Source organism: Malus sylvestris, chromosome 16 (assembly GCF_916048215.2).
Source record: "Malus sylvestris chromosome 16, drMalSylv7.2, whole genome shotgun sequence".
NCBI lineage: Eukaryota > Viridiplantae > Streptophyta > Magnoliopsida > Rosales > Rosaceae > Malus > Malus sylvestris.
The window spans coordinates 483,730-506,723 of NC_062275.1; the positions used below are offsets into that span (position 1 = coordinate 483,730).

The 22,994-nt window shown below is 38.2% G+C and overlaps 6 protein-coding genes across 13 annotated transcripts; 2 read left to right on the forward strand and 4 right to left on the reverse strand.

Moving 5' to 3' along the window:
* Nucleotides 1–388: 388 nt before the first annotated feature.
* LOC126607911 (uncharacterized) lies at nt 389–2,332 on the reverse strand. Of its 5 annotated transcripts, none has more exons than XM_050275618.1 (7): nt 2,168–2,331; nt 1,908–2,012; nt 1,481–1,756; nt 1,222–1,359; nt 963–1,019; nt 718–852; nt 389–631 (listed from the first exon to the last, which is right to left on the reverse strand). In XM_050275618.1, exons 2-7 carry the CDS (start codon nt 1,977–1,979, stop codon nt 566–568), a joined length of 744 nt encoding a protein of 247 aa, XP_050131575.1. In that variant the 5' UTR covers nt 1,980–2,012; nt 2,168–2,331; the 3' UTR covers nt 389–565. The 5 variants fall into 5 exon arrangements, with proteins under 5 accessions (XP_050131575.1, XP_050131574.1, XP_050131576.1 ...); XM_050275617.1 differs by having other exon boundaries at nt 2,119–2,328; XM_050275619.1 differs by lacking the exon at nt 1,908–2,012 and having other exon boundaries at nt 2,168–2,332.
* A 389-nt stretch (nt 2,333–2,721) lies between these two features.
* LOC126607908 (uracil-DNA glycosylase, mitochondrial) lies at nt 2,722–5,635 on the reverse strand. Of its 2 annotated transcripts, none has more exons than XM_050275615.1 (6): nt 5,143–5,635; nt 4,681–5,051; nt 4,412–4,442; nt 4,063–4,198; nt 3,415–3,553; nt 2,722–3,140 (listed from the first exon to the last, which is right to left on the reverse strand). In XM_050275615.1, the coding sequence occupies exons 1-5, from the start codon at nt 5,555–5,557 to the stop codon at nt 3,460–3,462; spliced, it is 1,047 nt and encodes a 348-aa protein (XP_050131572.1). In that variant the 5' UTR covers nt 5,558–5,635; the 3' UTR covers nt 2,722–3,140; nt 3,415–3,459. The 2 variants fall into 2 exon arrangements, with proteins under 2 accessions (XP_050131572.1, XP_050131571.1); XM_050275614.1 differs by having other exon boundaries at nt 3,470–3,553; nt 5,143–5,634.
* Nucleotides 5,636–6,122: 487 nt separating this feature from the next.
* LOC126607909 (DNA repair protein XRCC2 homolog) lies at nt 6,123–9,025 on the reverse strand. Its single transcript, XM_050275616.1, has 11 exons — nt 8,773–9,025; nt 8,510–8,657; nt 8,310–8,407; nt 8,122–8,192; nt 7,918–7,980; nt 7,682–7,819; nt 7,486–7,579; nt 7,245–7,281; nt 7,015–7,115; nt 6,830–6,921; nt 6,123–6,606 (listed from the first exon to the last, which is right to left on the reverse strand). Exons 1-10 carry the CDS (start codon nt 8,947–8,949, stop codon nt 6,898–6,900), a joined length of 951 nt encoding a protein of 316 aa, XP_050131573.1. The 5' UTR covers nt 8,950–9,025; the 3' UTR covers nt 6,123–6,606; nt 6,830–6,897.
* Nucleotides 9,026–9,534: 509 nt separating this feature from the next.
* Nucleotides 9,535–16,602, forward strand: LOC126606491 (ADP-ribosylation factor GTPase-activating protein AGD4-like). 2 transcript variants are annotated; one of them, XM_050273877.1, is made up of 19 exons: nt 9,536–9,754; nt 10,270–10,346; nt 10,487–10,587; nt 10,966–11,036; nt 11,231–11,293; nt 11,445–11,489; nt 11,845–11,910; nt 12,020–12,067; nt 12,170–12,265; nt 12,387–12,428; nt 12,700–12,915; nt 13,095–13,226; nt 13,391–13,609; nt 13,820–13,906; nt 14,003–14,272; nt 14,891–15,012; nt 15,123–15,213; nt 15,659–16,122; nt 16,211–16,602. In XM_050273877.1, the coding sequence occupies exons 1-19, from the start codon at nt 9,707–9,709 to the stop codon at nt 16,323–16,325; spliced, it is 2,373 nt and encodes a 790-aa protein (XP_050129834.1). In that variant the 5' UTR covers nt 9,536–9,706; the 3' UTR covers nt 16,326–16,602. The 2 variants fall into 2 exon arrangements, with proteins under 2 accessions (XP_050129835.1, XP_050129834.1); XM_050273878.1 differs by lacking the exon at nt 16,211–16,602 and having other exon boundaries at nt 9,535–9,754; nt 15,636–15,801.
* A 376-nt stretch (nt 16,603–16,978) lies between these two features.
* Nucleotides 16,979–18,768, reverse strand: LOC126606496 (ATP-dependent Clp protease adapter protein CLPS2, chloroplastic-like). Its single transcript, XM_050273884.1, has 4 exons — nt 18,298–18,768; nt 18,060–18,158; nt 17,775–17,884; nt 16,979–17,216 (listed from the first exon to the last, which is right to left on the reverse strand). The coding sequence occupies exons 1-4, from the start codon at nt 18,551–18,553 to the stop codon at nt 17,136–17,138; spliced, it is 546 nt and encodes a 181-aa protein (XP_050129841.1). The 5' UTR covers nt 18,554–18,768; the 3' UTR covers nt 16,979–17,135.
* A 1,082-nt stretch (nt 18,769–19,850) lies between these two features.
* On the forward strand, nt 19,851–22,958 carry LOC126606493 (uncharacterized). 2 transcript variants are annotated; one of them, XM_050273879.1, is made up of 8 exons: nt 19,851–20,004; nt 20,226–21,155; nt 21,501–21,568; nt 21,654–21,715; nt 21,946–22,049; nt 22,142–22,214; nt 22,308–22,488; nt 22,613–22,958. In XM_050273879.1, exons 2-8 carry the CDS (start codon nt 20,248–20,250, stop codon nt 22,696–22,698), a joined length of 1,482 nt encoding a protein of 493 aa, XP_050129836.1. In that variant the 5' UTR covers nt 19,851–20,004; nt 20,226–20,247; the 3' UTR covers nt 22,699–22,958. The 2 variants fall into 2 exon arrangements, with proteins under 2 accessions (XP_050129836.1, XP_050129837.1); XM_050273880.1 differs by having other exon boundaries at nt 19,866–20,004; nt 20,233–21,155.
* The last annotated feature ends 36 nt before the right edge of the window (nt 22,959–22,994 follow it).

The window sequence follows — 22,994 nt, forward strand, 5'->3', positions numbered from 1 at the left end:
AATTCCCTCCAACTAACGATTGTCCATTCTTTCAGATGCCGAAAAGATTCAAACGCATTTCAATTTTTCTTGACTATCATTGTGTGATTCACTAGCCAATAATCTAGAACAATCTACGTGAATACAGATCTAAAATTCGTGGTTAATCCTTTAAAAGGTACTATCGTCAGGTAATTATTAGTCATATAGAGAATTTGATTTTCCTTTTGAGCCAGCCAGCATTAAATAATCAAATAACGCGTTTATACTGCCACTTAGTGTTACGGTCTAGTAGTATATCTATTTACTTGTAAGTGAGGGGTCTTAAGTTCAATTTTTGCAAAGACGAATTTGAACCACATTATTATGACAAACCCACTCCCCTATTTTCTTAATGTAGATAATATCGTTTGTTAAAAAAATAAATATTTATACTGAACATTTGTGTCGGTCCTCAAACAAGTCTCTCAGACGGACGTATTTGTGCTATATAGCTAATTAATCTAGCAGCTCTGAGCTTTCATATGCTGCATAAATATGCAAACGAGTGTACAATTTGCTTTCAACTCCAAACTCTTGCCCAAATTTACTTGTAAATCCATTCATTTGCACGCCCTCCAGACTCGTCCATGTCTATGAAAATGCTAACTGCCTGCACAAAAATCACTCCAACAAATTACTCATAAACATTGGTTTTACTTGCAGATGATCGGATGGGATGGGATGATGTTATAGTACCTTTCCTATCCGAGGCCTCTCTTTCACCGTTGCTAGGCTGTTTCGGATATGAGACACAGCTCCCCAGCATTTCAACGTGTTTGCAACATCGTCGAGCCTCAACAGATACTCTTCTTCCGTCAGTGGAAACGATCTCTGAAGGAAATTTTGGATTCGGATTAGCTCAATTCGTGTTTCGCGATGATCTGTTGCTTGTTCCAACAAGAAATAAGTTTTTCAAATTTGTTGAGTAAGAATTTGGATACCTGCTCCATATACTTCCACATGACATTCAAAGCAAGGAGATTTCTTCCAAGGAACTCCTACGTTGGGCAAATGCACAAGTTAAAACAGTTTTCTGATCAACCCCAATTACGATATCATCAGGATGCAGAACGGAAATCATCCTTGATCAAAGTCTCAAGGGAATTCCAACTCATATGTGCAACTGTGCAAGTTATCGCAATTAACATATTAACTTAACCAAAGTTGAATCCAACGAGGAATTCCGACTGTATAACATACCTTCTTGATGAGTTGAACGTCATAGGACCTGCCGTACTTGTTCCTAATAAGAGTTGCGAGGTCTATCCCGCTAAACGCGGAATCATCTCTACCAACCAGTCGTTCAAGATTCTCTCTCAGCATTTCATTATTATCCACCTGAAGTAATAATACACACACATTAAGCTCAAGATTAAGTCGAATAGACTGAGACGAACGCATTAGACCACGACGCAATTTGTCAGCAGTGTGTTCACAAATACGGCAGCAGAAAGCTTACCCCTCCAGTTTCTTTTGCATCACTTGGATCTTCCGAGTCATCTGGATTTATGTCGTTGCCATCATCTGTTGTACTCGAAAAGATGGGCCTATGTCTCCGATTGCTTTGATGACGAATGTGGCAATTACCGGTGGAAAAACCCAATCCTCTTGAAGGGAAGTATGAACCATTACATCCCGGAAACAAAACCTTGTTGAATCCTTTTCCTACGTTAACAGTCTCCTGAACTCCAAACGACCAATTACAACGGTGGCTTGAAATTATGCTCGTCATGTCCTGAAAAATGCAGTCTCATCCGTATCAACTACAAAATTTCTCTAGCATCCCAAGAACAAGAATTACCCTTAGTAACATATATACACATCCCAAACGCTTTCTTTGAAGAAAAAATGCAAACTGGATAATTACAAGAACAAGAATTCAGAACCATGCTTGCTGATTCAGGATTCAATAGTTTAATCTGCGGGGAGGGGGATTCAAACTTCGGGTGGAGGGACATGCACGCTTCCTAACCAACTGGCTTAACCCGCGTCTAGCAACGACAGATTCATGATTCAATATACTGATTCTAGCTTAACCATTCATTCAAACACGACCAGAAATTAAATTTGGAAAAAATACAAGAACAAAAACAATACCGTTATCAATTAAACCGCAGAAATCCAGCATGTAATATAAAAATCCAACCTGGGAGTGGAGCAAATCAAACGGGAATAGAAACGGTATCTGAGTCGAATGCTTCGTTTCGGATATGGCAATAATTTAGTGGTGATTCTGCAACTGATACTCTACTCATCGGCTGCTCACAACTCAGAATTGTACGTAAATTAGCCAAATTAATCAGGACCGTTGCCTTTTGCTACTTAAGAGCAGCAGTTGTCTCGTGGCTGACAAAGAAAGCCCTTTGCTTCACGAGTGGTGGCTTGTGTTGACCATTGGTGAGCTTGTGGCCAATCACAACTAGTCACGTGGATGACAGAAAATCCAAGTCTGTCAAGTTTTGTTGGGCATATGGGATGTGTTTCTGGAGCCATCAGAAGTGTGGATAGGGCGTGTAGAATTTGCCAACCGTGACTGCAAGGACTCAACCTATACTATGCACGCAACGTTACCATGAAATTTCGGACCAATAATATAAAGTCACATGACGTTCGAATGATTGATTCGGGACACCGTCACCTTGACGCCATCATTTTTTATTGCAATACTAACGACTAGTTTTAAACGATAAAATATTGGAATTAGAAAATGAAATTTAGGATACGTAATTACGTAGGAGAAATGAAGGAAGTGCCATTTGTTTCGTACAAGTACAACATAACTGAAGGGAAAGGAATTCTCTGTTACCACGAAAGAGCAGACATTCAAAAGAGCACAAAATAATCGACTATGTCGGACAAAACGAATAGCGTAGGGGGCAACACTACTCAGATAGTGAGTGAGAAACTTAGAACTACCAAAAGGTTTCTCTATTCTGTACAACTCGACTAACATATCAACGTCTGAAGAAGTCCCAAAGGTAGTCATGCATGAACTTCATAGACAAAATAAGTTACAAATACGTGCTGCTCGCTGCTGAGATTCTTTTGTAAATCAAAGTTGCCAGTCTATGGGAGGAATGCCCATCTCCTCCAGAAGCTGGTTCGTGCGAGAAAAATGCCTGTTCACATCATGATGAGCAAAGTATCTGTTACCATTTAGTTTTACTTGACGTAATAACATACAATTATATTTCCAGACATGTAACCATCCATGAGTATAAAAAGAAAAAACAAACCCATGGAGTTATACCCGGTATTGCGCTTGCAAGGTGCACACAAGGTGAAAATTTTGCTTAAGTAGAGCAAAGAAAACCCAGGATAATGCAGTACCGGTTATAACAGCCGGTCCCGAACTTTTTAACAAACTAATTATAAGCATATCGCCATCCTTACTTTATTTGGATAGAAATGGCAGAGTGGGAACCAAATATTATGGAGTTAAACCGACCTGCAGCCAAAGAAGCCCCTGTTTGCTGACAAACCAGAAGGATGTGCCGCTTTGAGAATGTGATGCTTTGACTCATCAATCAACCTGTATTAGAATATATTCTCCAATCAATTTTAAAGTATAAACCCCTAAATTCTTCTCAACCCATTTAGCCAATAATATATTCCAAGTTAAAGATCCTGATTACCCAAGGTTGTGTTTTTTATTGTTTTGTTGGGGCTACAAGTGAGTACGAGTATTGAGATTTACGACTGCTAAAATTTTTACAACTAGATGTAAATCAGAATATCTTTACAACTTGCTAAACGGAACAGCCACCAATTTAATCAGTGTCAGTTATTTGCAGGATTTCACACAATATGAAATCAAGTTCATACCTGTAATGACTCAATGTAATTAACTGACTGATATCCCACACAATTTTACTGTTGAACAAGTGATAAAAATTTCCCAAAAGTTGTTTTACGATTGAAAGAGTATGATGTATGAAGCAACGTTAGGCCCTCTGTTAAATACAAATAGCACACTGCAAATTGGAATAACTTAAACATGGCCGAGGATGAAAAACAACTCAACGTTACAAATTAACGGACCTGATTTTCTGCTGAGCAGAGTTTCCCCACAAAAGAAAAACAACTCCGTCTCTCTTTTGTGAAATTGTTTTGATAACAGCATCAGTAAATTGCTCCCATCCTTTCTTTGCATGAGAGTTAGCCTGATGATTCCTAACTGAATATGAAATGGAAACCGGAAAGGTCACAAGATGGGTGAAAATGGTAGCGACAAGTATCAAAAGCCATTGGCATTTTCTGAACCAATATACTTTAGAACATTATAGAACAGAACTAACAAGATTACCGCTTTAGTTGTAAAATGGAAGACGAGCATCATAAGAAGTATGCTGAAGAAAAGTGAGAAAAATGTTGAACATGTGAGACTCACCAGTGAGAACAGCATTGAGCAAGAGAACACCCTACAAAACAGAATCAAATTGAAAAATGAATGTCAGTCAATATTCACAAATCACATAAAAGAAGCTAAATCAAGCAGATGCCAGACTTGGTTTGCACAAAAAAGTGTTCCTATGTTTCGTATATGCTTCTACAACCCAAAAGCACTTCATGAAGAAGCACCTCTAAGAAGCAGTTCCAAGTGCTTTTACATGAAGCAATTCTCGCAAAAGTGATTTTTAGAAATGAATAGAAGTGTACCTGAACAGCCCATTTTTCAAGATTGCCATGAGATGGAATTGAACAGCCAAGATCTTTGTTCAGTTCCTTGAATATATTAACCAGACTTGAGGGGACCTTGACACCCTCAGGAACAGAGAAAGAGAGACCCATGGCTTGACCCGGACCGTGATACGGGTCCTGACCCAGGATGACAGCCTTGACCCTGTCGAAAGAGGTGGAGTTGAGGGCGTTGAAGATCAAGTGAGTGGGCGGATATATGGGAACGCCCCCGCAGAGCTCACTCTCAACGAACTTGGAGAGGGTCTTGGCGTAGGGTTTCTGAAGCTCCGACGGCAACGCTTCCAGCCACGTCTCCTCCACCAACAGCTCCTCCAGTTTCACTCCTTCGCCTACTTAGTAATTACCCGGACCAAAAATTAACAGTAAGAAATCTGCAGAAAGTAATTAATTCGGTAAAATTTGATTTAATTAATTAAATACCTTTGGACTTGGAATAGGAGACTCTGTTGGAACAAGTGGAGAGGTTGCGTCTGGCTTTGGCGAGCAGCTTTTGGAATTCGATGCGTGACTTCTGCTGGGCGGTGAGGTCTGTGGAGGCGGCGGAGGAGTCATTGTTGGTGATAGACGAGAGTGACTGGCCGGCACTGGCGGTGGAATCGGATTTGAAGCGTTTGGCGGAGGGAGCGGTGGCGGGTGGGAAGAGATCGAATAGGGTTTTGTTTTTCTTGGCGGCGGTCTTCGGTGTTGAACCCATTTTTCTCTCCTTTTCCGACGGAATGCCGCTAGTGCTCAGACGACGAGAGTGATATGCTTTGTGTATTGGCGCCAACGCTCGTACTGTGCTTTTTGAATTGGCGGGAAAATTACAGACGCCGGGGAAAATGATCGAGCTCATTCTTTTTCTCGTCAAATATCAACCTCTCCCATTCCCATATCTCGTCGTAAACGAGGAAAGCAATCAATACTAAGTAAAAAATAGCTATTCAAATCTCCATTTATACTTCTCACACATCTTTATTAATTTTTTACTACTGATCTTCTTTATTTATCCAATTCGACTGTTAAAATTTGAAGAAAGCTATGATAGAAAAAATAGAAGGTCTAAACAAGAACGACACTTGAGAACTGATCACGTTACGAAGAGGCAAATGTACATAACACAAAGCTGATGACTCCATCGAGAGGGTTTTTATTGTGGCGAAAGGTTTCACACAAACCTATAGCATTGATTATCTTGAGAAATTTGCTCTTGTGGCCAAACTGAACTCAATTCCATACAAGTCATTCTATCAATTGCAGCTAACAGATCTTAGCCCCCGCATAAGCTCCATGTCAAAAGGCCTTTCTTGAGAGCTCCACCAAGTTTTCGAGCTTAGGGGAGGAAGGAAAAGCTTGCGGGTGAAAAATGGACGTGTGAAAAGTAAAAATATATGTAGATAACACTATCATATTGAAATATCTTTTAAAAAACCAGAGACTGAATATCCGTAAACAGATACTGCTTGGCTTCTTATCATTCCTCCTTTTGTTTGGCCATTTGCACATAAAAAGTCATTCCTCCTTTTGCTACACCTTACAAACAGCATAATCGTGAGAGTCGATATGTTGACACATGAATTGCTAAATGGTCTCCAAATCATGTACACTGCTAGGTCTATGATATCCTCATCCGGTTATTTGTCAAAAGAAAAGATTGCTCTTTGTATCCCTTCAAATTTTATACATGAGGTCACCGCGCTCGTGTTACACCAACGAAGCAACAAGCGGAACGCTATCTTCCGATCCGATGTGCTGCAACATGGAGGTCAATCCAATACGATGATACCAGTATCACTAAATGGGCAAATCCCCAAAACCGGAACCCAACCACAATTCTGCACTTCCATAATCTTCATGATGTGCATGAACCCCGAACTCCCTTGTTTCTTTTTTTTTGATAGTTCCCTGCAATGACCAAGAAATCTTTAACAGAAAGCAAAATCTTCCAAATGTGAGACAATAACATTAATTACGCAAGCTCTCCCGTGTATGTTGAGTTGTTGAACCATGCATCGTAGCCATGACATTGGATGTGTTCTTTGCTTTAACTTTGCAAGCTCTCCCATATATTATGCAAACATTAATGCAAAAATGCAAGAGAGGGAGGAATGAATAGCAGAAGCACCACCTGATACTTGGCACCATGAGAGTTCACGAAATAAGGAGACAGCACTCCATTTGCCTGCCAGATTCTCATCAGGAAACCATAACGATACCAGCCTGCAGAAGCAGATTGCGACCTCAATTATGTAAAACAAAAACTAAAGATTTTTTGAACAGTTGTCAATCATGAGAAACATGGAGATTTCTCACATCTTTCACGATAAACTTGTCTCGGAAACTAAGTGAAGGCAACAACCATTCAGACAAATAGAGGGAAGATTCTTCATGATGTCTTATCGGCAGATGATCATCTGGAAGGAGGAAATAACAAAATTATATCTGTAGTCAATGATATTAATTAATTGGCAAGAAAAAGAATTACAAATATTTAAAGGCAAAAGATTAGCAAAAATATTTTCCATGAAAAGAAAATTATTAACCTGAAGCTCGTACAAGTAACTTGTGTGTAACAAAGGACTGTAACATGCGAGCAAAAACAAAGTATTAGAGGTACAACAAGCAATCACAAGAACTCATGTCAACTGAGCTCGATAAACATATCTCTAGCTATCCCTCTATCCATCCATCCCTCTAAATATTAAGATTCTTGATTTTCTGAGTCATAATTTTAATATTCCCTGCACCCTACCTCACAATATTACAACTATTGATGAATATTACCTGCCAGACGGATGGCATATACTCGCGATATGGAAGTTGTTGAGTATTACTCGTTGAATTTCTTAAATCCGAGACCTCTGGCAAAGATTTATTTCTGAAATTCTGTATTAACAACTGAGACCAGCATAGTATATAGCAAAGCATGCATATACAACACAGCTGAAGTTAAAGTTTATGAGTTTTTTAATGAACTCACTGTTTGGCCTCATAAGCACCATATGCATTCCCCAAAATTATTTCTTTTGTAGCTATCACAAGCATGGGATGCACCAGCTGAAGCTTTCTGATCTCTTGAACTACAGAATCCGACACATTCTGAAGAGAGAGGCATTTCCTATGCAATAGACCGTTAATTATTTATAATCAGAGTCATTCAAGAGTATAGAGATAACAAATATGCTATGAACAAAGGTAACAAACTATATTAGTTACCTCTTCTCGCCCCCAAGCGGAAAGAATGTTGAGCCACGATCTATCCAATGGAAAGATCCAATACTGTCAAAATAAGGAGGCCAATAAGAGATCAATTGTCAAATTAAACTGAATATTCTCTCAGTCAAAATGTGTATATACAGCATCATCATGATTTGAGCAAAGGAGGAAACGTGATACAAAATCCCAGATTCCAATACAAACCTGTCAATCATGAGTAAATAAATGCTAACATGATGCTCTTCTTTCTCCTTTCGAAGCCGATAATGCATTGTCTAAAATACAAGGATAAATAAACCCACTGTTATACATTCTTCAACTATCTACAAAAGATAATTTTTCTCCTTTCGTTTCTGAATACAAGCTTAAATGAAGGTAAAAGAGCTTCTTACCTTGAGAGTGGCAAGAAACTGAAGACTATCGTAGCAACGGACATACAAGAAGCGTCTCATGCACAAATTAAACAAACCCTCGTCGTAATTCATTGACCCTAAAGCAAATTATGCAGAGCAAAAAGTTTTAGCAGCAATATCAAATGAAAATTCTTCATTCTTCTTCTTAGTAAATGAGGAACACCAACGCCAAAACTCACCATTGGGTTCCATAATTCGGAGCTTTAGCATCTCCGAAAGGCGGAGAATGTCGAAGCGGCAATCCAAGTCAAGGAACATTACCAAACGCTCCAAGCCCCCATAGTGCACCCCATTCCACTCCTTTGGGAGAATGCAGTTCACAGCAGCCTAATCAAACATAACGGAATCAACTTTTACATACAAAAAGATATCAATCTTGTGAACGAAATAGTAAACGATGAACTAAAAATAAATTAAATTATGGAAAAAATGGAAGACTGACTTGAATGAGGATGAGGGTTTTGGCGGAAGAAGAGGGCCCGACGAGCTCCACAACATTGCCAACGCGGAGTGGAACGCGGTGGAGAGGGGGAATGAGCAAGAAGGGTCGCTCCGCCGCAACCCGACCGAGCATCTCGGCAGCGCTCTCGTCCCCATCGATCCACCTTTTGGGCGTCATTTGCAATCGTTCCCAAGCGACGCCAAGGTTTTGGGCGGGACGAGTGGAATGGTGGGTGCGCGTAATCACCTTGCTTTTTGACAGACTCCAAAAAGCTTCAATATAAAAAAATAATAATGTTGCGGAGATGTATTTAAAAATCAAATTTACAAAAATTAATCATGTGTAATTAATAAAAAATAAACATGTTAATTAATATTTAAGTAATAATTTAATTTTTAATAATTATGTTTTTCGGTTTGTAAATTTAGTTTAAAATATTTAGTTTCTGCATTATCCATACAATTATTATACAGTAATTATTGTTTTATTATTCTTTTATTTATAAATATTTACATATTAAGCTTTTTTCACCAGGTGTAAACTATGTGACACTTTTATAGTTGTGTTAGTATTTTCGTCAGAACATCTGTTTAAAGTCTGGCATGGTATACGTGGAAACTAAAAAAATAAAAATAAAAAAAACTAAAAATTACTTGACTTATATGAAATCCAACGGTGCAGAATATTCGGCCATCACCATCGAAGGGCCCAAACAAGGTGAGATTATCCATACGCGCGCAAAAAGTCTTCTAATATGAAATTTTCGAGAGTCCGCGAATCGGTAGAGGGAAATTTGACCAAATAACCCCTCCGCGCGAATTCGATCTGGAAAACCCTGAGAACTGGCTGGAGAATCGAGCGAAATACAGAATAAAGAAAGAAAGAGACAAGCAGAGATTGCGATTGGATCTCCAAATTTTCAGAGGGGAAAAAAATGGCGGCCTTCATCAAGCTCGAGGATTCCCCAATGTTTCAGAAGCAGGTAATATATATATATATATATATATATATGTGTGTGTGTGTGTGTGTGTATGTATATATTCGGATTTCGGATTCTTGTAAAAGCTTCAATCTTTGAAATCTCATGAATTTGGAACGAGAAATTGCACTAGCTCACTGTAAATTGCAAAATTCTCTCGGCTTTTTGGTGTAATGATTGTACTATTTCAAAGAAATATTTTCAGCTGACAATTAGTTTTACTGGATTTCAAAAGAATTTTGTACTTGAATTACTTATATATACACAGATATATTCAAAGCATGTTGATTAATTGCATGGAAGTTGTAAAGAAGAAGATATGCGAGAAAGTCAAATTTCAGGAGAAAAATTAGACATCTTTTGGTGTAGTTTATATTTTTCATTTATTTTTGAATTCGAAGACTAGCTATAATCAAATTTAACAGGTTTTATAGATACTATAGCTAATGTTGTATGTTGTTGGCGTCTCTCGTGTTCTTAAATGGTATCGGAATGGTGAAATTTGGATTCTTTGACAGATGTATTCTATGGAACAAACAGCTGATGAGTTGAAAGATCGCTGCCAAAAATTATGCAAAGGGTCTAAGAAGCTTATGTAAGTGTATGATGATATTCCTGGGAAACTGTTTTATTGGTTCTACTTATGAATTGAAGAATCGAAGTCCGCTCTTTTATAATAAAGCTTAAAGTCAATGGCTGAGGAAAGTTTGATTTTTGGCTTTGTTTTACTCACAGGGGGGCTCTGGAAGAAGCATGCAATGGAGACACCATTTTTTCAGAATCTTTGGAAGCATTTGGTGGTGGACTGGACGATCCTATTAGTGTATCCATTGGAGGTTGTTAGGATTGATATTTGTTTTTTTCTAGAAAATGTCTAGAAATCATAAAGGTGCTTCTGAAAAATGATAAGTAATGATTTTCAAAATTTCATTGGAGGGTTTTTCTAATAGGAAATGATTTTAATGGTAGTTATCAACAAATTTTGTAAAAGAGAAAAGTGAAATTTTGTATATTAAGCTGTAATTATGGGGTAATTTTGGTATAACATCGAATGTGAAAGAAACCTCATGTAATAAATTAAAAATAAAAAAGAAATTCAGTTCAACCGTGTTATGTTTATCATCCTACTTTTTCTGTTGAAAGGAAAGCATTCGTTTTTGGTTCTGTTTTGATATGTTATTGTAACTTGCTATATATGTGATATTTTCTTCCAGGTCCAGTATTATCCAAATTCGTTACTGCATTTCAAGAGCTTGCCACTTATAAGGAGCTTCTGCGCTCCCAAGTGAGTCTTAGATAGCAAATCACCCTAATAATCTTTCTAAATATGTTAAATAGTGAAAGTGAGTCAAGGTTTTATGTATTATGTACTAATGGTGAATCGAAAAAGAGAAAATATATTTAAGTAACATTATGTAAACTTCTTTATCTTTTCTCTCTATTTTTTACATTCTTAGTGGGTAAAATTATGGATTACAGGTAGAGCACGTTTTAGTTGATCGGTTGATGCACTTTATGACTGTTGATCTGCAAGATGCAAAGGTAATTTCTTTGTTTCTATATACTGCTACTATAACTATACCAATGGAAATTGGTGCTGGCACTGTGGCAGTGGATGAAGTTCGGGCTCCTGAGATGAAGTAAAAAAATTTTGATTTCTTTTGCCGTACATGCTTTTCTATTAATTTTGCAGGAGTCCCGACGTCAATTCGACAAAGCTATACATGGTTATGATCAGGTATCGCTGATCACCTCGAACATTTTGTACCTGTGTGGCAATAATGTTAATTCAATTTATATATTTATACTTGCTTTTATAGTAGCTACTGTCCCCAAAAGGTGAAGCTTCTAGTTTCTTAGACCTACCTAGTTTGCCATTGGGCTGTGTCTTATAGATTCAGAATCGGGTGGAACTCATTAATATGTTGTTTTTTTGTATGAAGGATGAGCCAATATATTATACATCTTAGATCTCCTTGGTTGCCAATATATTATAACAATATCTTTTGATTAGTTTTCTCCTTGGTAGCTTTTAGGTATCCTTGAGTTGACATCTAATGAAGTTGCATAAAGTTTTGTTTTATTCAATTCAGGCACGGGAAAAGTTTGTGTCCTTAAAGAAGAATACACGGGAAGACATTGTTGCAGAACTAGAGGAGGTGTGCCTGTTAATTAAAGTATTTACTAACTAAAGTAATTGCTTGCCTAGACTGTAGATACCCTCTTGTTTGAAAAGTTGAGGAGCTCACCATCTTTTGTTCATGACAGGATCTACAAAATTCAAAATCAACATTTGAGAAAAGCCGCTTCAACCTAGTATGTCTTCTCTGTTTGCAGATCTCTTTGCATCTGTCACATATATTTTCCTTAAAGGTTTCTGCTTGTAATGACCTTTTTCTGTGATCTTAAGGACTGCAGGTAAACTCACTAATGAATATTGAAGCAAAAAAGAAGTATGAGTTTTTGGAGTCTATTAGTGCAATCATGGATGCGCATCTGAGATACTTTAAGCTGGTCTGTTTGTGCAATCATTAGATGTTTTCTTTACATCTGAATGTATGCCATTTTGACAACTGTGAAGATTTCTTTTTTTTTTTTTTTTTGTTATTTTTTATATTTTCCTTTTGTGATTTAGGGATACGAGTTATTCAGCCAAATGGAACCATATATTCACCAGGTATGAATGTAATTCACTTTTTATTGATAGTTACAGTTATATTAAAGATGCGTGTTCTTACAAATAAGAGAGGTGATTCATGAAGTTTATCCTGATCTCAATTGATGATTTTGTGTCATTGACATGCATGCCATGGGCACAACCTTTTTATGGTTGTCCATTTTTACAAGTATTTTAATTTATCAGTGTCATTAACTCTGTACCATTCAACTTTTGTGGCTTCAGGGAAATATCTTTTCAATTAATAATGAACATGTTTTCCTGAAATCAGGTGTTAACGTACGCACAACAATCTAAAGAACAGGCCACTGTTGAACAAGATAAACTTCACAAAAGGATTCAGGAATATAGGACACAAGCTGAGCTGGACAGTATACGAGCTTCCAGTAATATTGAGCCTCCTGCAGTGGCTGATGGAAATCGCGCCTTTGGTTTAGCTTCTCACAAAAACATAGAAGCAATCATGCAGTCCAGTGCAAATGGGAAGGTAATAGCATTGGTTGAAGAAGTCTTTTTTCATTGTTAAACTAGTAAGTTTTCATTATATGAGCTTCCTTTCTATTTGTAGAAAATGTTAAAATGTGTCTTCCATTTTTGGCTTATAAGTGTACTGCAAAGAAGGTTAATCACATAATTTTTTTTTTTTTTGTTTGTTTCATATTTTAGGTCCAGACGATCAAGCAAGGATATCTAGTGAAACGATCTTCAAGTTTGAGGGGAGATTGGAAGAGGAGGTTTTTCGTTCTGAACAGTCATGGGGCTTTATTTTATTACAGAATTAAGGGTACCAAACCCATGGTGTGTTAACATTTTCTCTGCTAAATCTTCTCTGTAACTTGTGCATTCTCTATCTTTGAATTACTTTAATTAAGTTTACCATACCACACATGTTATATTCCAGAGATGTTAGTTTTATTGCATAGACCATGAATTTTCTTCTCTTGTATCTGTTACCATCATAGGGCGGCTCCCAGTCACATCATTTCACTCGCTCACCGGAACATCACAGTGGTGTGTTTAGCAGATTTCGTTCAAGACATAGGGTAGCGTCACTTAATGAAAACATTCTGGGCTGCCGTACTGTTGATCTGCGTACCTCAACAATAAAGATGGACGCAGAGGATACAGATCTTCGACTTTGCTTTAGAATAATATCCCCATTGAAAACTTATACATTGCAGGTAATTAGTTGATTGGTTGTTGGTTATTGCTTTGTGCTGCTGTACTGTAGTACTTTAATTGCATGCATGGCTTAACTCATCTGAACTCTTGAGATAACCATTGTACAAATTACATTCGTGCATATGTTATTTCGCTGAATCATTAGCTATATAATTGAAGTATTTGGGACGACATTGTGAAGGGCTACTATTTACCTTCTGTTTGTTCAGGCTGAAAATGAAGCTGATAGGATGGATTGGACAAACAAAATAGCAGGAGTTATTGCATCTCTTTTGAATTTTCAGCTTCTTGACCAGGTCCCTACCTTGAAAGTTTGTGACTTTTCTGTATAAATATTAAGATTTGTATGAATGAAAGCTAATACTAACGAACTTTCGTTATATTTTCTGCAGCCACATCCTGGAACTGTGAATCACGAGAGTAGTAAATCTTCTCTTGGTACTTATGATATTCGTAGAGTGAAAAGCACTGAAAGTTTAGGAAATACCAGAAAATTCAACAGAGTAGATTCTGTTTCTAGTATTCTCAGGAGAATTCCTGGAAATGATCTTTGTGCGGAGTGCGGTGCTCCTGAGCCTGACTGGGCATCTCTTAATCTTGGCGTACTGATGTGCATTGAATGTTCTGGTGTTCACCGGAATCTTGGAGTACACATTTCAAAGGTGCGCAAAGAAATGAAAAGTTGGGATTGTATTTTTTCTCTGGGATGGATGTTAGCTAGCTTCCAGTTTATATTATAGGGTAATAGGGCTTAGTAGCACTTTTACAAACCCACCAATAAAAAATAGCCCTACGTTCAAAATGCAATTTCTATTAGCTCTCTTTAACGAAAATACCCTCGTTATCGGCACAATATTAATAAATTCTCGACACAATATTGGTTTTGGTAGATTTTTGACACATTATTTGTGATATTTTCGTCAAATAGAGCTAGTGGAGATTGGATTATTTTCTGTCAAAAGATAGTGCATTTTGAGAGCAGAGCTAATTTTGGTTGGTGTATTTGTATAAGGCTAGTAAGCCCAATTTCCCTATCTTGTATTATCTTTCTTTTGGTCTACCCTTGTATGCGATGAAAGATGTGGATCGTGTTTGTTATTTTGGAAAGTCCTGCATGCCAAAACATTTAAAGTGTTGAACAAATCCTGTTCTTTTGAAATTATCTTTAGCAAGTATTATGCATTATAACACTGTAGAAAAGAAAGTGGCTTAGGAATGAGATATGATTATCATGACTTCTCGGTTGACAATGAAAGAGTACTTTGTACTAATAACTGCAGGTGAGATCTCTAACATTAGATGTCAAGGTTTGGGAACCTATACTTGTGGACTTATTTCGCAACTTGGGTAATGCATATTGTAATTCTGTATGGGAGGGAACGCTTCTACTTGAGAATGAAAAGTAAGAACTCCAATTTTATTTACTATGTAATCATCTAAGTAATGTGCTTTGAGGTATTTAAAGTTGTGTGTACTGCTGTGATTCTAGTTGGATTTGAAACTCTTTTGCAGACTGGATGGTTCGAAGGACATGAGGGCTCCAGTTTTAAAACCAGGCCCCAAGGATGCAGCTCAGCATAAGGAAATATACATTCAAGCAAAGGTAATCCATTAACTTCCATTGCTCAATTCTAATATAAGAAAATGCGTATGGTTTGAAAGTTGCATTAAGTTTTCGTGAAATTATTGCACTTAAAACAACCAAAAAGAAAAGAATGGTGAATCTTAAAGATTCAACTTTATGCAGAAGTTAAATATGATAGAAAACAGGGATAAGTGTCTGTATGCCAGCTTAATAGACATTGGACACTGACATAGAAGTTACTTGTTTCAAGTCTATTTGCCATTTGTTTGCCATTGTATTTACCGTATGAACACATCTTCCTATCATCTTCCAGTTTCCGTTGCATTCTGAATGCTTCTCCTATTATGCTATTACCGTCGACTGTCTAAGATGTACTGTAATTATCCTGACTTTTATTTTTCCATAAAACTAAGAAAAAGGCTGTTATTGTTAATGTGAAGAATAATTGTTTTCCCACAAGCAGTATGTAGAGAAAGTGATGGTTATTAGAGATGTAGCTGCATCGGGCATGCCTGTTCTTGCAGCAGATATATGGGAAGCAGTCAAGGCTGGTAATTTACAAGAAGTCTACCGCATTATCGTGATGTCAGATGTGAATATTGTCGACACCGCCTTTGAGAATGTGGTTACTCATGATTTATATCACCATGCTGAAGCAATACAGTCGGAGTCAGATTTTAACACAATGGAGATGAAACTGTATGATCCAGCAGCGTGTGATAGAATCAAGGAGTCCAATGAGCCTGGGAACTGTCTTCAAGGTTGTTCATTATTGCATCTGGCTTGTCACTCTGGCAATCCGATGATGGTTGAATTGTTGCTGCAGTTTGGTGCCAACATGAGTTTCCGGGATTTCCATGGAAGGACTCCTTTGCACCACTGCATCGCCAGCGGGAACAACTCATTGGCAAAGTGGCTACTTAGGAGGTAATGTATCTATTTGGGGTTGAAAACTGTGCTTGACAGAAACAAATTCATCCTTTTTCTAATTCTTAGACGAAAACTTGTGATGCAGGGGTGCACGCCCGTCAATTCAAGATGGGGGAGGGCAAAGTGCATTAGAAAGAGCGATGGAGATGGGAGCAATTACAGACGAGGAGTTGTTCATACTACTTTCAGAACACGAGTGAAATGGAAAATTCGTCCATTATGCGGGTTTCCTCCTCACTTTCTGCTAATGCAGGAAACCTGTTTTGACTTCACTGACTTTTATCATGAACAAGAGCCAAATTCCTATGTCAGAAGAGGAGATCCGTCGAGTTTTTGTCTGTTAATCTCCGTAGGTGTCACAAGCATTTTCTTCGTCACGGGTCTTTTCATAATGTAATGTAATTTGTCTTTGAATTAAAATGTTCTTACCTCTTGGTCAGATTGGTTTATTTATGCATCTTTTAGTTATGAATTTTATTGAGATCCATTTAATATTTACATTAAAAAAAACCACACACCTACCGTTGGTACTTGGTGGAGGAGGATCACCATCTTCATTTACTTTTCATTGATTCATTTACATTTGGGGCCGCTTCCCGCACTACGTACAGGAAGCGAGGCATTTATGAAGAATGGGAAATGGAAATCCCAAATTAAAAGTCGTTAATTCTCACACTAACATTTTCAAAATATTTGTGCTGCTACTAAATCCCGTAGATGCAGGAAACATATGAATAAGATGATATATTTAACAAGTTGATATGTTTTCCTTGTCCTAGCCAAATTTAACGAGTTTGTTTCGAAATTTGTTTACGAGCTATGCAAGTAAAGAAGGCTCCCGCTACAAAAGAAGTGTCAAAAATACAATTCTACATATTCAACTACTTGACATCTCTCTCGTCTCCTTACAAAATTATCTCCAAACGCGTACTGTAATTTCAAAATTAGAAGATCACTATTACAAATGCAACTGTAAACTATTGCAAATGCAGGATCTTTTGTTGACGGCTTCACGGACTACTTGAATCCGGTTCTATTGTTGATCGTAACCCGCCACGAATCATCATCTGGGAGTAAAATTCCGCATGTTCCTGACAACCCAAATAGAGTGCTGCCGTAAACACAATAATCAAGTAATTCCAACAATTTAACAAGTTATCTTCCGAACACGAAGCATGGAAATACAAGGTGTCGCACTGCGGTGAAAGCGAACAAGTAGAACCAGTTTTTAATCTTATAGCATACACTCATTGCAGCCAACTAGGCAGCATGCTTCTATAAGGTAATAAGTGGTGAAGTACGCCGGGCAGGCAGAGTGCATTAAACCAGCGATAATCTCCTTAAAGATTTACACAAGAACAAAACATAATTCAACATCGAAGCACTCGCTTGAAAAACAACCAACGACAACCCATGTCTTTTGAATCCGATGCATACACCATTTCTAATCACAAGACTTTAACGTTTATATGGGGTTTAAGAGCATCTCTTGGCTAAGCTCAGCGATTTTTTTCTTCCGGACAAAATACATTGCACAAGAGAAAGCTCTACGAAACCAAAAGAAACTACCATCGGACATCAAGATTAAAACAAATTTGACCAAAGATTTCTATATGTGCAAAGCTGTATGCTAACCGTAGAGAATTTACCTTCACTGTAACGATAACAACCGCGACGCCATCTTCCCTCGATTTGTGAAATAATCCTCTTGCAACATCAGGTGTAACAGATGGAACAACTTGGGGCAACACCTTTGCAACTACAAAAGATAAAACAGGAAATTTGGTTTAGTCGAAATAACAATTTCATATTTCGGCATAGGCATAGGTTTGATGGTCATTTCATTTCTAGCAACGAATCGACCCGCAAGGTAGGGTTGGCTGTATGAATCCTAGAACACTTCTGCGGGAGGTAGAGGTGTATGAACAATTTACCTAATTTTTCGGTGTGGCGGACATCATCAATCAGCAAAACTCTGTAACTATCTCCGCTACCAACACCTCTCTTGTCCTTTGATCGTCCAATATCTCCTCCTGAAATTCCAACATTACACAAATGGGAATTCAACTTCAATTTTTTTTCTTCCAGTTTTCATATCAAATAGCCAAATTCGTAAAACTAAAATCCCAGATGCGAAAAAAGAGGGATACATGGTAAAAGAAGGCACCGTACCTTGTTGAAGTTGGGTGGCAGGATCAAATCCGGATTGGTCAAACTTGGGGCGCTCCAACACTCCAGCGCCACCGCCCTTGGAAGACCCAAACCTGGCCGTCACAGCCACGCGACTACCTCCCCGTATTTCTGGGCCTTCCTTGACAGCCAAAACCTTACAACAACTGCGCGGCGGAGCTGACAGAGGAGCGAATCCGATCATCTTGGTCAGGCAAAACGACGAGGCCGTAGCTGTTCCTGTAACAGCCATGCTCATTTCTACTAGTCTAGTATGCGTAGTCTCCGGCGGTGGTAGCTTGAGCAAATGAGTGGGTAAGATTATAAGAACGCACAAAAACTCAGAAGAAAGAAGGAAATCAGGGAGAGAATATTTCCAAATTCTCACAGAAAAAGATTGCAGGGTTTTGATTGCTTTTGTAGGACGCAGGAACAGTAGTCAGTGACGCTTCAGGTGGATGACTAATGGACGGCTGATCTTAACCCAAATTAAACTTCTTCTTTTTTCTTATATATAATAATAATTGTCGTGTGGCTAAATTAATCATGGTCCTCCTTTTTTAGCTGGAAATTATTTCTGTTTTTTAAGGTCTGTAATATTATTGGAAATGAGTGTCATGTATTGATTTGCATCGACAGTTTTTTTTTTTTCCAGAATTCTCTAGATGCTTCCTCTTGATCCACTGTTCTGAATTCTCTCTTGGACTTACAATATGACAGCGAGGCTAAATATTATAGGTTTCGCGGATGCGATAAAAAGCCATGCTCTTAATCTTTTGGAGATGTGACCATTTGCTTTAAGAATATAATTGTTTAGTGAGATATGAGTTTCGCGTATTAATTTGCAGTGATGTAAATAAACAAGGTGGTACGATTTTACAAATTCTTCTTTTTTAACAACTAATAATTTAAATAATTAATATTATTATTTTTTTTTTTAAAAGACAACTGGTGACAAGTCACGGTTATTTATTATTTTTAGGCGCCGAAAAAACTCACAAAGTCATTCCAGCCTTCCCTGGCCACAAGTTTGGTGTGAATCTACCCCTTTCGGGAGCCGGAGGGACTCACAGAGGCATTTCAGCTTCTTTCTAGCCACAAGTCTGGCTTCCACACTAGATGACTTCCATTTTAGTTTGAAGGAAGTCTCGCAATCCGCCCTTTATCATTGGGCCACCAGCTCGTAGTTACATTATCGTTTGTTCACAAAATTATTTTTAAATAAGAAAGTTGGTTACTTGGATCAAAAGTTAACCGGCCTAAATTAAAAACAAAAATCTCAAAGAATAAATCAAATAATTGTTCTCTTTAATAGGCTACTATTGTTTCTCCTTCAAACCCAAAAAACAAAAATATAAGAAAAAATATCTTTTTAATAGAACCCCTTTTGGATTAACCCGGGATCGGCTTTAAGATAAGTCCGGGTCCAAATTTCCAAGCCTGATATTACAAAGTCTTTCTTTTTGGGCCTCGAACATAGTCTGAGTCCAGTTGAGCCCATCCCATTAAATCTAAGCCCAATTTCAAATCTCCGGCCCCCCAATTGATCACCGGCTATAAGGCTAATCAAATTCCTCCTCGATTCGACGGTTCGCACTTCCCAGACTCGACGACTACTCGCAGTCGCAGGGCAGCAACCCCAACGTTGAACCGCCAACCCCCACCCGTCTCTATTTGTTTCTTCTCGCCGTCTTCGTCGACCTGTTAGCGGTACGTCCCTTGTCAATTTTCTTCTTTCAATTTCCGTTTTCTTTCTATTTTCTCGGCAACCAAACAGGAATCGAAGAATGCAAAATTTGTTTATCATTGTTACTATTACATAGTTAGGGTTTTATTTGTGCAAGAAGCTTAGAGCTAGGTATATTAACCAAATTTACAATCAAAATTAATCGCCTCAAGAATTTTGTATTAATCAAATTTACAATTGTTAGGGTTTAGGAAGGTGAATGAGCTATGGCGTCTTCGAGTAAATCTTTGAAAGAGTATTTGAAACGGTATGAAGTGAATAATGAAGAGGATAAGAAGAAAAAGAAGAAGAACAAGAAGCAGAAAACCAAGGCGGAGCCAATGGGCGTTTTAGTGGTTGATGAAGACCCTGTTTGGCAGAAACCGGTGAATGTTGAGGAAGATAATGGTGACAATTCATCGGATGAAGACAAACCTGTAGTTGATGAGGACATTGAGATTAAGAGGATGAAGAGACTTCAACAATTGAGGGCCAGACGTCCCTTTAATTCCATATCCGAAGATGGAAGCGGTTGGGTTACAGTTGGAGACTCTCCTCCTAAACAGTCAAACTCTGATTTATCTCCACCTCGTAGGGAGAGGAGTTTGGTTCTGAAATCTGAACCAATGTCTCCGAAAAATAGGAGGGAAGATGCTGACTTGTCACCTCCACGACAGAGACGGAAGCGCCACCACACCCCGTCACCCGAGCCTGAAACAAATCACGAGTACTTGCCTCCTCCTCCTGGATCAGACCTTTCACCCCCAAGGAAAAGGAGGCAGGATGTTGATACAGATCTGTCTTCACCAAGGAAGAGCAGGAAGGATAGTAATAAAGATCTGTCTCCACCAAGGAAGGGCAGGACGTACGCTGATTCAGATCTTTCTCCACCGAGGAAAGGTAGGAACAATGTTGATGCTGATCTTTCTCCACCAAGGAATAGCAGGAGGGATGTTGATACTGATCTTTCCCCACCAAGGAAAAGCAGGAAGGATGTTGATGGTGATCTTTCCCCGCCAAGGAATAAAAAGCAAGTTACTCCGCACCCTCGTAAAGAGCAACCAAAAGTTGGTCTGATCTCTGGCCGAGAGATTAGTGACGAGATCAATAAAACGAAGAAGGATGAGTGGTTAAGGTATGTGCCTGTTTTAACCAACATATATATGACAATGCATCATGATGAATAAGTACTGTGCATATCTTTTCATTCAGCTAACTTGGTTTCAAAATCAAGTAGAGGGATTTCATTCTATTTTTACTTTTTGCTAGAGGTTGTTTTGTGCTTTCAATGAAAACTTAACTGTCGGTTTTTCCCTTTGTGGTCCGATGGTGTGTCTTTTATGTGCGTGCTGTTGTACGGTGGCTATATGGATTTTCATAAATTTTGGTCACCAATGATTTGTTTATGTAGTTCAGAATGGTAATTTGACAGATAAATGTTTTATTTTCTGTCTGACTTAGAAAATATTGTTTTCTGTAGATTTCAACAGATGGATCCTTCTGTAAGTGGGAGAGAGGCAGTACCTATATATCGTGATAAGAAAACAGGTGAGCTGAAGTTGTATTTTTTCCTCTTATAGTTATATATGTGACTTTTGTGTGTTTTATCTGGCTCTCACACACCAATGTGCAGGGGAACGCATTTCGAAGGAGGAGCTTTTGAAATCGCAAAGGAAAATAGATGAAAAACCAAAGGTATGCTGGAACTTAGCGAATGGGTCATATTTATAATAAATTATATGCTGTGATGATAACCGCAGTATAGAACTAAACATTTATTAGCTTTATACTGTGCGGGATGTTTTGAATTGTCTTATGGTTCTATTCTAAGTTTTGTCACCATGGAAACATGAAGTTTATATTTTATTATTTATGGTGCTTTTTGAATAGAGTACTTATGGTCATTTTGCCTGTATTTGTATCAGGAGATAAAGTTGGAATGGGGCAAAGGCTTGGCCCAAAAGCGAGAAGCTGAAACTAAGCTGGAGGAATTAGAACTTGAGAAGGATAAGCCTTTTGCGCGGACTAGGTAAATTCTAGAGAAGTCCAAGTTATCTTTCCCTTTAATAAAGGCTATCCCTTATGCTTATTGCGTTTTCACATTTTATCTTCTGTTTGCAGAGATGATCCAGAACTCGACAAAATATTGAAAGAGAGGACAAGGTGGGGCGATCCCATGGCACATTTGGTAAAGGTAATAAGTTAGGGTTGCTATGTAGTAGGGTATAGAATTATCGAAATTAGTACTGATTTGGAGTTTTACATTTGCTTTGCTGTCATGCTGCAGAAAAAGCATTCCGAGCCAGTTCTCTCTAACTTGGGGGATGATGAGAAAATGAAGGAATCTGGATTCATTATTCCCCAGGATATTCCTGTTCACAGCTGGTTAAAAAGAGGATTGGATGCTGCACCAAATCGATACGGTATAAGACCAGGAAGACATTGGGATGGAGTTGATCGCAGTAACGGTTGGTTCTCTTTTCTCATTCTGCATATGAGGACTTTCTTTTACTTTATCGCATGATACACCGAGGGCAAACATGTGCATGATTATTTCAGAATTTACTAATCAGTACCTTGTGTGTCATGCAGGATTTGAGAAGGGAATGTTCAAAAGGAAGAATGAGAAACAAGCCACGGAGGCAGAAGCTTATCTTTGGTCTGTGGCGGATATGTGACTTGTACCGAGTAAGGAATCCATGTACTTGCATCTTTGGACAGCCACTACAGATCTGCTATCGTACTAATTGTTATCGATGAATGTAACACTATACTAGTCTGAGGTTCCTCTTGCTAAGAGCGCAGTGGGAATTCTGTACACTCCTGCAGCTGATATCGTTTGTGTTTTTTGCCGCTATAGGCAATGTTTGTCACCAGCCATGATGGTTGGGTTTGGTTTCCTTTGCAAATCCAATGGAGATTCAAAAAGATTTGAGTAGCTATCAGAGTAATTTTAGGCTTTAGGGTTCAGACT

Bases quoted from the DNA above. Each gene is read 5' to 3' on its own strand.
- LOC126607911 (XM_050275618.1), bottom strand. From the start codon at position 1,979: ATGTCCCTCCACCCGAAGTTTGAATCCCCCTCCCCGCAGATTAAACTA. The intron at 1,360-1,480 runs GTAAGCTTTCTG...TTATTACTTCAG, and splicing joins ATGCAAAAGAAACTGGAGGG to GTGGATAATAATGAAATGCT. The intron at 1,020-1,221 runs GTATGTTATACA...TGCCCAACGTAG, and splicing joins ACGTTCAACTCATCAAGAAG to GAGTTCCTTGGAAGAAATCT.
- LOC126606491 (XM_050273877.1), top strand. From the start codon at position 9,707: ATGGCGGCCTTCATCAAGCTCGAGGATTCCCCAATGTTTCAGAAGCAG. The intron at 11,037-11,230 runs GTGAGTCTTAGA...TATGGATTACAG, and splicing joins AGGAGCTTCTGCGCTCCCAA to GTAGAGCACGTTTTAGTTGA. The intron at 15,013-15,122 runs GTAAGAACTCCA...ACTCTTTTGCAG, and splicing joins CTTCTACTTGAGAATGAAAA to ACTGGATGGTTCGAAGGACA.
- LOC126606496 (XM_050273884.1), bottom strand. From the start codon at position 18,553: ATGAGCATGGCTGTTACAGGAACAGCTACGGCCTCGTCGTTTTGCCTG. The intron at 17,885-18,059 runs GTAAATTGTTCA...TATCTTTTGTAG, and splicing joins CCGCCACACCGAAAAATTAG to TTGCAAAGGTGTTGCCCCAA. The intron at 17,217-17,774 runs GTAAATTCTCTA...TTGGGTTGTCAG, and splicing joins TTGTTATCGTTACAGTGAAG to GAACATGCGGAATTTTACTC.
- LOC126606493 (XM_050273879.1), top strand. From the start codon at position 20,248: ATGGCGTCTTCGAGTAAATCTTTGAAAGAGTATTTGAAACGGTATGAA. The intron at 22,050-22,141 runs GTAAATTCTAGA...TTCTGTTTGCAG, and splicing joins AAGCCTTTTGCGCGGACTAG to AGATGATCCAGAACTCGACA. The intron at 22,215-22,307 runs GTAATAAGTTAG...GTCATGCTGCAG, and splicing joins CCATGGCACATTTGGTAAAG to AAAAAGCATTCCGAGCCAGT.
- LOC126607909 (XM_050275616.1), bottom strand. From the start codon at position 8,949: ATGACGCCCAAAAGGTGGATCGATGGGGACGAGAGCGCTGCCGAGATG. The intron at 7,981-8,121 runs GTTTGTATTGGA...TTATTTTGACAG, and splicing joins TATTTACTCATGATTGACAG to TATTGGATCTTTCCATTGGA. The intron at 6,922-7,014 runs GTGAGAAATCTC...CTGCTTCTGCAG, and splicing joins ACAAGTTTATCGTGAAAGAT to GCTGGTATCGTTATGGTTTC.
- LOC126607908 (XM_050275614.1), bottom strand. From the start codon at position 5,557: ATGAGCTCGATCATTTTCCCCGGCGTCTGTAATTTTCCCGCCAATTCA. The intron at 5,052-5,142 runs GTATTTAATTAA...ATTACTAAGTAG, and splicing joins CTCCTATTCCAAGTCCAAAG to GCGAAGGAGTGAAACTGGAG. The intron at 4,199-4,411 runs GTGAGTCTCACA...TTTCATATTCAG, and splicing joins GCTCAATGCTGTTCTCACTG to TTAGGAATCATCAGGCTAAC.